This window comes from Nuphar pumila, chromosome 17 (assembly GCF_984573655.1).
Source record: "Nuphar pumila chromosome 17, dmNupPumi1.hap1.1, whole genome shotgun sequence".
NCBI lineage: Eukaryota > Viridiplantae > Streptophyta > Magnoliopsida > Nymphaeales > Nymphaeaceae > Nuphar > Nuphar pumila.
Window position 1 is genome coordinate 75,983,228 of NC_143265.1, and position 13,427 is coordinate 75,996,654.

General features: G+C 40.0%; 1 protein-coding gene across 1 annotated transcript; it reads left to right on the top strand.

Annotated features, from left to right (window-relative positions):
- The first annotated feature begins 551 nt into the window (after positions 1-551).
- Positions 552-2,760, top strand: LOC149812274 (plant cysteine oxidase 1-like). Its single transcript, XM_089993016.1, has 5 exons — positions 552-657; positions 731-870; positions 959-1,121; positions 2,171-2,368; positions 2,660-2,760. The coding sequence occupies exons 1-5, from the start codon at positions 552-554 to the stop codon at positions 2,758-2,760; spliced, it is 708 nt and encodes a 235-aa protein (XP_089849142.1).
- Positions 2,761-13,427: the final 10,667 nt, after the last annotated feature.

The following is a 13,427-nucleotide window of genomic DNA, read 5'->3' on the forward strand; positions in this document are numbered from 1 at the left end:
TGGTCTTGAACTTGACTCTTAGTGGACTGCCTCGGTTAATTAATAACCTTTTCATTTAATAAATAAAGGCCAATGCTAATTATTTTTTTTCTTGTTCTGAAAATATTTTATCCCAAACCATAGAGAACTGCGTTGAAGGTGGTGTAATTACTTATGTGATCTTGAGTCAACATCCCATTCTTTATCAATAAAGTGCCCCATAAAGAGCAAAAGACCATCTCCCACAGTATTGCGAGCCCACCAGCTGGCAGGGCTCGATCCCATTGAGTTTGGGTCCCTTTCTTTAACTGAAAAAGTGTGCAAAAGAAACATGTGGTACAAGTAAATAAATTATTTTAAGAGAGAGAGAGAGAGAGAGAGAGGCCCATCGTTAAAGTGTTAAAGGGAGTAGTCGCCCCCCGGTTTCGAAATTCCGTTGAGCAGTTAAAATCCAAAACCACGGGTTTTTTGCAAGCAGCGGCGTAGCGTATATATAATTAACCCTTCAACGCCTCGAAATTAAAAAGATCGAACCAATATCTTTAGTTTATACAGCACAAGAAATGGCAATCATGGATACCACCAAAATACAGCGTCTCTTTGATGCCTGCAACGACGTTTTCACAGACCAAGAGCCTCCTTCTTACAGACAGATCCAGTGGCTAAGACACCTCTTAGGTAACAAAACTAAAACCATCATCTCTCTCTCTCTCTCTCTCTCTCTCTAAAACTGTGTCATTCTACTGTGCAGATTCAATAGAAGCATCTGACGTTGGGATCAATGAGTTTGGTGACCGATCACCAGAGTCGACTGGTTACGAGAGATTGGTAGATGGTCTATCCTTGACGAGCATCACGTATATTCATATCTTTGAATCAGAGTATTTCTCGGTGAGTTGTTTTGGATGTTGAGCTGGTTGTGTGTTTGTAAAGTGAGGAATGGTAGAAAGTTGACGGGGGTGTATGATTGTGTTGTCAGATGGGAGTGTTCTGCTTCCCGGCGGGAGCAACCCTACCCTTGCATGATCATCCGGGCATGACCGTGCTTAGCAAAATGCTCTATGGTTCCATGTATCTCAAGGCCTACGATTGGGTTCTTCCCACCAAAATCGCTCATATGGAAGATCGTCACACTAGAACAGGTCAGTCTTCGCTGCACTAGACTTCAAAAGATTGGGAGATGTCAAGTACATATAGGATCACTCTCTCTCTCTCTCTCTCTCTCTCTCTCTCTCTCTATATATATATATATATATATATATATATATATATATATATATATATATATATGAAATGAAGACCTGCAAAATGGGCACGGTGCTAAATGGAGCATGTTAATGAATTTTGGGTTTTTTTTTTTATTTTGATCCCAACATGATTGATTTAAATTTTGGGTTTTTTTATTTTATTTTGATCCCAACATGATTGATTTACTAAAAATAGACACTTAGATGATGCATTTTGGATGAAAATTTGTATTTGGACCTTAAAAAAAAATTAATATTTGTAGGTTATTGATTTTTGAAACCTTAATCAAACACTGGCTTGGAATTTGGATTGAACTATTTTGATGAGAACAAATAAATTCTTGTCCAGTTTAGATATATTATGAACCATTGACTTTTAAATACCTTAATTTGGGGACATGTATAAACATAAAAAACTTCTATCTAATACATACTAATAAACTACAGAGTTCACATTTGTGGTCCAATTTTGAATATATATATACGGTAACTAAAATATATTTACCAATTTTACTGGTATCAACAAAAATTTCTATAGGTTTTTTACAAATGCATTATGAAAATAAATTTTTATAGGTTTTTACAAATCTAACCCTATAGCATTCAGCGTGATCCACTTGCTAAGAATCTATTGGAACATCATAATCGGTTTAAAAAATACTATTTTTTATGCTTAAATATTTATAAAAATTCTAAGTCATTCATTTTTAACCCTTAAAAGATCTTTATATATCCTAATTGATACTTTATGAACATCTCTGTTCATACCAGCAAACATATTTGGTGTCGACTTAATGAAGTGAGTGTGACTGAAACTAAAATGATGTCAGAAAACTTTTAATTATCTATTCTCGAAAAAGTAATTTTTTTCCTCCGTTTCGTCTTTATCTGTTACCATGTGAAAATTATGAACCAAAGAATGACGTTTTATTAAATGGGTGCAGTTGGGTTGGCTGGGTTGGCAGTGAACGAGGTGTTGGAAGCGCCGTGCGAGCCCAGTGTATTGTTTCCACGCAGCGGCGGCAACATTCACTCCTTCACCGCATTAACGCCGACCGCCTTCCTTGACGTGCTCTCTCCACCCTACTCCCACGACAGGCCCTCCACCTACTTCTTCGACCTCCCCATCCCAACCCTACCCGGTAGGCTTCTTTCCCTCCCTCATGTCATTTTTTCTCTTTTCTTTGATAATGAAGAAGACCACCCTCATTCTTCCTCTCTCTAGCTGTGCAAGGTTTTTAACTAAAAAGTGATATTTACAGTAACTATAGTTATTGTTAACCCTTTCAAAACTGTACTAAGGTATTTAACAGTTGTAAGTGTGGTTGCTTAGTGATGTCAAGTTGGTTGATTGATTTGGTTCATGATATTGGTTTCTCTCTCATAAGTTAATCGGCTGATTGATAGATGGTTTTGTTTTGTTGTTCTTGCAGGGTATGCAGTGTTGGAAGAGAGGGAGTTGCCTGAAGAATTGACGGTGGAAGGCGCGCCATATCTTGGGCCTAAACTCATGGGCGTCATTGATGATGAGTGATGAAAGGGGGGAGATGGGAATGTGTTGTATGTGTACATATCTTTGTTTGATATTTTCCATAGAGTATATATCTAGTTTCTAAATTTTACACCGAGAGGCTTCCTCGTTCATCTTATAATATGCACTCCTCTTTTCACTCGCATGAGCTGAAAAGTGATCAACATTACTTAAAAGTGAAACTCAACAAAGAGTTGAGTCCCACAAGCAGCAAAACATGAAAACACCATCTACACAAAAACAGAAAAACCCGAACACAAAACAGAAAACTCATCAAGGACCACAGACATCTAGATGAGGATCGGTTGGAGGCAGAGTCAGGTCTTTGAGATATATGCGTAAGATAACATACACATCAGTCAAGACCTTATGAGTCAAACGATTAAGGTTGAACGGGACATTTCGAAAAGTAGCATCATTTCTGGCCATCCATATGAACCACCACACTGTAAATAACCAAACTCTCCAAATAGTCCTTAACTTTTTGTCGCGTCTAATTATAGCAGAGCCAAGGATAAGATCTAATGCAAAGCAGCCCTCCCGCACAACAACTGATGGAGCCCTTCAAGTTATAGAAAACAGTTCTCGAAACACTTCACACGACCAAAAAAGACGTTGTGTGGTTTCTTCAGCCTGTCGACAAAGCACACACCAACTGGGAAACTGAAACCCCATCCTCTTGATATTGTTATGGGTTTGTATTCGGACATGAAGAATCAACCAAGCAAATACCTTGGTCCTCGGAGATGGTCCCTTCGCCCATAAAGCATTTTTGGAGATCCAGCCCAGACCTGGAGGTAAAAGAGAATGGTAGACCTTGTGGACTTGGAAAACTCTCGCATTTGAGACTGCCCATTGAAGCCAAGATCTGTCTACCCCCACATTCAAATCCCTGTTAAGAAACAAACGCGATGCCCTAAACCACATTTTCCTCAAATGCAATGTGTATGGTCCACGAGCTCCCCGAAGAACAACAAGCGAATCGATTAGACTATGTTTCAGCCGGAAGAAGTTTGCACATGCATCCTATGAAGTATGAGTCAACCAACACTCCTTCACAACCAATGCCACACTTCTTTTACGCAAAGCAAAAATTCCTAAGCCAGCTATAGTCCTTGGCATAATGATGGAGTCTCATCCCACCAAGTGCCTCTTATAAGGTTCATTTACACCACGCCACAAAAAACTTGACAGGTTGCGCTTAAGTTGTTGCTCAACGTTGATTGGCATGACACAAACCGACATGAAGAATTTCAAAATCGCTGACAAAACATGTCTGATCAAAGTAATTCTGCCTGCAAGAGACAAATATCTATCACGCCAAGACTGAAGCTTAAGACACACCTTGTCAACAACTCGTGCCCAAGATGTTTTAGAGGTTGGCTTGACTTGTAGAGGGAGCCCCAAGTACTTGATCGGCAACGGCCCTAAAGCGCAGTTGCAATTTTTTTTCGCCGCGTTTTGACTGGTCAGATCGCCATTTAGAAGCTTGACCGAACACTTATTTTCAATGAGCCTTAGCCCGAACAAAGCTAAAAAAACATGAGAATAAGCCTTACGTGAAGCATCTGCTGCAGTGAAGCCCTTCAAAAGACTAGCATATCGTCTGCATATTGTATAATATGCCCAGAAAAACCTTAGATATCCAACGACTGTATGAAACCCCTTGTTTGCACTCGTCTAAGAACCACCGCAAGTCCTTCTGCCACTGTATTAAACAAAAATGAAGAAAACGGACATCCTTGTCGTAGAACGCACCGCAATGAAAATTGATCACCCTTTACTCTGTTAATGGACACCATGGCTTGTGCATTGGTAACGAGCTTTGACACCCATCTGAAAAAATGGTTGTCGAATCTCATGTGATTCACCACTTGCAAAAGAAAAGGCCAGTACACAGAATCATATGCTTTATTAAAATCAAGCTTCAACACGAAGTAAGGAGTATGACTCGCATGCATGGAATGAATGACCTCTGAAGCCGAGATAAATGCTTGTTGAACTCTCCTATTTGAAATAAAAGCAAACTGAAAATCAAAAAATAGATTAGATGCCACCAATTTTAGTCTTGATTCTAAGACCTTTGCGACTATACAGTACAAGACTCCCATTATGGAAATGGGATAGAAGCGCATAATATTTGTGGTGACACTTTCTTTTGGAATAAGGGAGATTAATCCGACATGAAGTCTAGAGTTATGATGAAACTCATCAAACATTGTACACAAATCACTCTTCACTACTCTCTAAAAAACTTTAAAAAAATCTACAGGGAAACCATCTACTCCCGGTGCCTTCCCACCCGACAAATCTTTAATTGCATTCATGATTTCTGCTTCCGAAAACCTACGTTGCAAGGTTAAGACCTGATTTGGTTGAAAAGAAGAAAATAACTCATGCCCAATATTACCCCCCGTCTTTGGCAGAATAGAATAAAGCTTCTCAAAATAGTTAGAGACCGCTGGCACAAGATTCTGCCCTTCTTATAACACCCCGTCAATTGTGATCGATTGAAGGATACTTCATCTAAACCGATCGAAAGCAAATGAATGAAAAAAATGAGTATTTTCATTCACTGCTGCCAACCATTTCACCCGAGCACGCTGCTTCCATTTCAACTCCTCTTTTATCCTCCAATGTTTCAATAACGTCGTCCGATCAGCAAGTCTACTTTGCAACCCCTTCAACTGCGCGTCCGACAATCCTTCTGTGGAAGATAATAGGGTGAACAATGATGAGATCTCTACCTCTCATTCAGCCATCTCATGAAACTTACTGGTTGACCGCCTTTGCAACCAAAGTTTAATATCCTTAGTTAGGCGCAAAAGCTTCTTTTGATATCGGATAGCAGCCATGTCTTCATGATCCCTCAAAGTCCACGACCCCTCAACCATTGAATGAAACTCTGGTTCAGTTAACCACCACTGCTCGAAAGAAAATCGATGAACTCATCTAAAGCCTCCTCCCCATTGCACGATCACCTGATCATGGTCAGACACAATTGGGGGAAGAAAATCGATGAACTATCATCACTCGCATGAGATAGAGAGAGAGGTTTTTCAGTTGTAAGAACCAGTGGCAATGAGGGCAGGCCACATAGATTTTGCATCACATTGATGTAAACAAGACACAAATTTGATAAAGGGGATACGATACCAGCATGAATTCACAACTTTTTTTAAAATAAACCTTGAATTGTTTAAGCTTGGTTCATTCTCGTGGCGAGCTCATAATGAGTTCTAGTTAAACGAGCTAAGTTGGAGCTGACTTGTTTATAGAAAAAAATACATTGGTTGGATCTTGATTTTCTGGGGGATTGGGGAAGTAGTGATCTTAACAAGGGATTTTTTTTTTCAATTTTAGTTTGAAAATGAAAAAGATATAGCAAAATTGCTAATCCATCATATGTACCAGAGAAAAACCGCCTTGCTCAGTGAATTCATCATTTTTTTAAAAAGAAAAGCTGGGGTTAGGCAGACCCCTACCAGATATCTCTTAAGCCCCATGTGGCAGAGGTATTAGAATATGCCTTCAGCTTGGAACAGAACCCCGCTTACCACATGAGATACCACCTTGGTTCCCCTTGCTCATCAGAAAGCATATCCAGTTTAGGCATTACGTTTCTAACTCATGAAATCTTATCAACTTGGTGACATTCTGAGTTGCTATAATGGCTCACATGACATCAATAGCAGTGGTTCCACTAGCCATTATTCATCTCTTCAAACAATGGTGATGATCTTAGAACACCAAATGTTGGTGATTTGGCATATCACTTGATTTGCTCTTGATTTATACACAGGGTGTGGATTTGTCTTGAATCGAGCTTTCGGAATGGGGCATGTGCAGTGTGGAGCTTTATTGAGTGAAAAATGCATTGAGTGTAGAAATATGTGGTATGTGTTAGCTTGATTGGTAATGTGCGGTGGTAGCATGACATGTGATAGACAACGATATTGTCATTGGTGCGATGGTGTGTGGCGACACAGACGTAGAATATTATTTGGTCAAGCAGTGTTAGTATATCAGAGGATGTTGTCTTTGGGGATTTTGTAAAGGACCTCTCAATTTGGATGAGTTTTCCACGTGTAGCGTTTGGATTCACTAGACTGTGTGTGGGTCAGAGCTAATTCTTTCAAGAATCACCTTAAGTGGTTTCAACAAAATATGGTAACTCGAGACTAGGTAAGAGAATGCCTAAGAGTCGACGAATGAGTCTGGGTGGTGCTCTTTATATGACATACAATCATTAATTGATATTCGGACTGGGGGTCACAAGGCCCTGTTCCTTATGTAACAAGGTTATGCTTGGGCATGCCAATGGAGTCACAATATATTCTATGGTACACGAAGCTAAGACATTTAGACGCTTGCTAGTAGGTATGTGATGAATATGCATATAAGTGACATGGACAAGATAAAATATGTATTTGAAAAAGCATTTGATCAGCTTCGTTAGGCATTTGTGTATGAGGTGATGCACAGAGCCAATGAAATGATTCACTACATGAAAAAATATTGGTGCTCAGCCTTTGACTGCTAAACTGGCCAGACTAGGTAGTTTAGCAGGTTGCGGGTTTGTTAAAAATTGTATGCATGTGACAGGGCTGATACTTTGGTTTAATTATAATTGATCATGAAAGCAAATCAGGTGTAAGGGGCCTTGGACAGAAAAGCGTCCAAGGCCTCTCGGATGTTGTCCATCAAAAAAATGAATGGTGCCCAAAAATATACTAAAAGGTGAATGTTTTGGATGAATTCCAACCCTTCATTTTTCTACAATTGATATTGTTCATCTAGAAAATTGATGGCATCAAAAAATTTCTTGAGTCCCATCTTTGGTGGAAACCATCTTGTTTGATGGGTTTTGGGTGCCATTCATCTTTTAGATGAACGGCATCCATGGTTCCTTCGTTGGGCCTAATCTGCTCTCCTATATTCATTCATTTTCTCTTTACACAGATAACTTTGCCATTCACACAATTGGACATGTCTATGGACTCTGTACTATAAGGCATATCCAGTGATCGAGGCCAAATTCTTTATACCATGGCACGTCAGTGGATGCCCTTTCCCAATGTTGTCAGTATCGGTATCGGCCCTTTATCGTTTGGCCAAGGATCCAGGTGAATCGGCCTATACCCATGCTCAAGTGAATTGTTTTGAATCAGTCAAAAATAATTAAAATTATTATGTGTCAATCAGAACGTGACACATGTTAAAGCTTTTAAAATAATATTAAAATTTTAAATTTAAGTATTTTAATATTTATTAAAAATTGTTGATTCAAGGATGAATCATATCGATTAAAAATAGAAATTAACTTTTTAAGGCAATTCTCCCAATCCAACTGAATATGTAAATTACTCCAAGCCAACTTAAAAACTGACTGAAAGAATAGACAAGACCAAAAAAATATGTTCAGCAGTTTCGAGTGCTTGTTCGCACAAACAACATGGGTTGGCAATCTGAATTGTCCATTTTTTTAATGCGATCAATAGTGTTCACATGCCCAGCCATGCCAAAAATTTGAGCTCGGAATGATGGTCCCTTACCTAAAAAAGATCTTTTAGGCATTCAATCCATACCAAAAGTCATCGTGGGTCGCATAACAAGACGCCACAGAAAATGAATCACTTTATGTCAATGCCTGAGAACAAGAGTTATTGTCATCAGAATGGGCCAACTACGAGGAATAAGTTTTAAAAATCTTGAAAATAGAAAATAGCCTTCCAAACTTGAGAGCCTCTTTTCCAAGTGCAGTAATTACTTCATTGGGAAGGTGGCTTATTCAATCAATATTTGCGTTTGAGAAAATCAGCCAAGGAAAGATGCCTCTCGCAAACCTTCACCACCATCGACATAGAAGTGCAATATTGAAGAGGGATAACATTTAATAGCCAAACCACCACACTGCAAGGGGCGTGTGACTTCATTCTAATTGACAAGTACCTTGGTTGCAGGAATGGCAGTGGACCGGGCTGGGGACATCGGACAAGGTCTTCACCCCGCTCTGTCTCAAAATCTTGCCCTTCATCAACACACGAGTTTGGATTTTAACCTCCATCCCCGCCTTAATCCCCAATCCAAACAGGGTGAGGCGGGCCGGGACCCCGTTTTCCCTCGGTCCATTGCCATCCCTAAAGAAGGATTGGGGATGAAATGGGACAAGACAGGGTGGGGGTCAAGATGGGGCAGGAGAAAGCGTAAGTCTATCCCCGCCTTCATCCCCACACGGGTTTTGATTTTAACCTCCATCCTTATTTCATGTCCTCCATCCCCGGTCCAAACAGAGCGAGACGGGGCGGGGCACGTGAAAGCGTAAGTCCATCCCCACATGGGTTTTGACTTTAACCTCCATCCTCGTTTCACGTCCTCTATCCTCGATCCAAACGCAGCGAGATGGGGCGGGACCCCATTTCCCTTCTATCCATTGTCATCACTAAAGAAAGATTGGGGATGGGGATGGGGATGGAGATGGGCCAGGGCAGGGCGGGGATCGGGATGGACACGGGGCGGCGTAGATGAAAGCGTAAGTTCATCCTCGCCTCTATTCCTACACAGGTTTTGATTTTAACCTCAATCTCTACTTGCATCCCCAGTCCAAATGGGGGTGAGGCAGGGTGGGCTCCCGTTCCCCCCGCCCTCGGTCCACTGCCATCCCCACTTGGTTGGTCCCTTATGTTAGAAAGATTAGTTATGCTAAAGATAGTAACAAGACAGATCACGATCAACCTTGTCATCCTGGGAATAACAACCGTATCCCCCATCCCAAGGAAATTGTCAAGCAAAATCGGATCCACGATTTCAGGAATATCAAAACTGAAAGTAATCAAATGAGTATCGACGAATCTGGCAGGATTGAGCTATGCAAATCTATCGTTAAGATTTAGGCTACTTTCTGATTGTGCCTAACTTACCTTGTATTTAAGTTGTTTTTGGCTTTCAATAAAAATATGAGGAGCAAGGATTGTTTGGGACGTGGATGTAGGTTCTTATTGAACTGAACCACGTTATTTCTTGTGTTCTCTCTTCTGCTCTTTCTTTTCTATATGGTATCAGAGCAAATTCTCTGATTTTTCATTATGTCATCTTCAAACCAGTTTCCTTATCCTTCGACTCTTAATGTGTCGAACTTTGTTTCTTTGAAATTGAATCAGGACAACTATCTTTTGTGGAAGACGCAGATCTTGGCACTCATTAAAAGCCAGGACCTTCAAGGTTTTATAACAGAAGAAGTTCAAACTCCATCACAGTTCCTTCTTGAAGACAATGGAACGTCGTCCAAAGGTTATGTCAACCCCAGTTTTGTTGCATGGCGGAAATCTGATCGTCTCCTTAAAGGGTGGATAACTAGCACCCTATTTGAAAGTGTATTGGGACTTGTCGTTGGATTAGACACGTCTCGAGATATTTGGAATGCTCTTCTTGAGTCTTTTGCTCAAGAATCTCAAGAGCGTGAGTTTCACCTAACTCAGCTCTTAACCTCCTTGAAGAAAAATGATGATCCTCTTTCTGAATATGTCAGAAAATTCAAGAGCATATGTGACGACCTCTCTGCTATTGGAAAACCCGTTCAAGATAGAGCTTGTGTCTTTTGGCTTCTTCAAGGATTAGGAGAAGGATATGAATCCTTTGTCACCAGTATGTTAAAACCACTGGTTCCTTTATATAGGGATGTTGTTCCTCTTCTTCAGAGTTTCGATGCTCGACATAAGATTCAAGCCAATCCTCCCTATATGGCCATGATCAATCAAAGAGGAAGTAGCCGGCGCGGCCGTGGTGGCCAATTTTTTACACGCGGGCGAGGATTCAATCAATTCTGAGCAATCTTCTAAGCCTAATGATGACAAGAAAAGTAAGGAAATCATTGTCTGCCAGATTTGTGGAAAGCGATACCACTCGACTATCAAATATTTTGAACAATTCAACCACTCCTATCAAGCTGAATCCTCTCATACGGCTCTTGCTGTCATGACCCTTGCTGATAATCAGGATACCGAGTGGTTCACCGATACAGAAGCATCAGCTCACATGACAAGCAATCAAGGTAAAATTCGAAACTTACACCCCTATCATGATAAATATGTTGTTATGATCGGCAATGGTGAATATATGTGCATTTCGCATGTCAGAGAAACCTCCATCGGTACTTCAAAAATGCCTATTCCTCTGAACAATGTTCTTTATGTTCCTGAGTTAAAGAAGGATTTACTATCAGTTAGTCAACTCACTAGCGATATGCCTTATAACTTTGAATTTTCTGCTATTGGTTGTGTCATAAAGGATAGGAAAACATTGCAGATAATAGCGCAGGGGAGTAAAAGCGAAGGACTATATTCTCTTCATGGAGAAGCAGTAGCTTTATTTTCTCATCGATTTAAGTGTGTTTCAGCTAAAGCTTGGCATGAGCGCCTCGGGCATCCGCACGTGGGAATCGTGCAACACCTTCACAAGAATAATTATATTGATGTTATTTCTCAAATAGATAACCATTTCTTTTGTTTTAGTTGCCAAATGGGAAAATCGTGTAGACTTCCCTTCATGGATCATGATCATGTTAGTCAAGAACCTTTTGAAAAAATTCATTCTGACATGTGGGGACCTACCCTAGTGATCTCTCATCTCAAATATAAGTTTTATGTTATCTTCGTTGATGATTTCAGTAGATTTACTTGGCTTTATCCGATGAAAAAGAAGTCAGATTTTTTTTAATGCTTCTCTCACTTTAATTCCTATGTTGAAAGGCAGTATGGCAAACACATTAAAATATTTCAATCAGATAGAGGTGGCGAATTCACTATTCAAAGATTTTCTACTCTTCTTGGAAGCATGGGTGTCAAACAACAGTTTTCTGCCCCCACATTCAATCACAAAATGGGGTGGCCGAAAGGAAACATAGAAATATAGTTGAACTTGGATTGACCATGCTTATTCATGCTCACGTCCCTAAGAGATTTTGGTTTGAAGCTTTTAGTTCAGTTGTTTCCCTAATCAATCGATTACCCTCATCAACTCTTCAAATGATTTCACCTTTTCAGAAGTTGAATCATAAGCAACCGGATTACTCTTTTCTCTGGGTTTTTGGGTGCAGGTGTTTTCCTTATTTAAGGGACTACACCAAGAATAAATTTGACCCGAGATTTCTGGCTTTTTTTTCATGGCTATAGTGCTTATCACAAAGGATATATTGTTTGTATCCTGGAACTGGACGATTTTGTATCTCTCGACATGTTGTGTTTGATGAAAGCACTTTTCCTTCCTCTCTTTATGATACAAGTACCATTGAGACAAATTATTGTACTTTCAAAGATATGGATTGTTGGCAGATTTATGATTCATCTTCATGCGAGGCGGACATCAGCTATACTAATCCTCGGCGTACCAACCGTGGAGATGTTGAAGCTTCCAATGACCACATAAGTCGATCGATTTTTCAAGCTCGCAATATTGTTGAAGATATTGAGCCTATCGTTGATCAAGGATCACGACCTGACGATGAGACCAACTTCGAAAATGAAAGATCAACTCAGCATACTTTCAACTATTAGTTCCTTCCATTCCAGATGAGAATGAAAACTTACCCACTCAAGGGTCCATTAAAGAACCGAACCAAAGTAGTCAGTCCATCGTTACTCATGAAAATTATGTCACCCCTCCTCGAAGCATGATAACTAGATCTATGACAGGCATTTCTAAGCCCAGTCCTAAATATGCCAACTTGCATGAACTTTATCCAAATATACCCAAAGAACCCATGAGTGTTCAAGAGGCATTATCTCACCCTGGGTGAAAAAGAGCCATGGACGAGGAAATGCAAGCCCTCTGGTCCAATAACACCTGGGAGCTTGTTCAATCAACCCCCAGATATGAATATCGTTGGGTCTTTAAAACAAAATTGAAGGCCGACAAGACTCTTGAAAAACTGAAGGCACGTCTTGTCGCCAAGGGTTTCACTCAGGTAGATGGCATCGATTTCCATGATACTTTCTCCTCTGTTATCCGACCCAATAGTATTCAGATAGTTCTCTCAGTTGCTACAGTTAAAAGATGGAGTATTCGACAACTCGACATTAAAAATGCATTCTTGCATGGTTTTCTCTCATAAGTGGTTTTCATGAGACAACCAACTGGATATGAGGATGCTATTCATCCCAATTATGTTTGCAAATTATCTCGAGCCATCTATGGGCTCAAGCAGGCTTCACGAGCCTGGTTTTCCCGACTAAGCACATTTCTTCTGGATCATGGATTTCGTGTGAGTCAAGCTAATCCCTCCATGTTCATATATTATGAATCCGAAGCTATTTTGGTTCTCTTAATTTATGTTGATGATATGGTCTTAACTGAGAGTGATTCTAACCTCTTAGAAAAGTTTGTCAAAAGTCTTCAACAAGAATTTCCTGTCAAAAACCTTGGAAAGCTTCACTACTTTCTTGGGATAGAGGTCAATTGGAAGGAGAGTGGACTTCTTTTAAGTCAAACAAAATATGCTACCGACATTCTTGAAAAGGCAAAAATGCTTGATTGCAAGCCTTGTCGAACTCCTATGAGTGAGAAATATAAGGATATTAAACAAGGAGATCCCTTTTGTGATCCCACCTTTTAAGGAAAATTTGTTGGATCCTTGCAATACTTAACACTCACAAATTCAGAATTGTCCTTCGTTG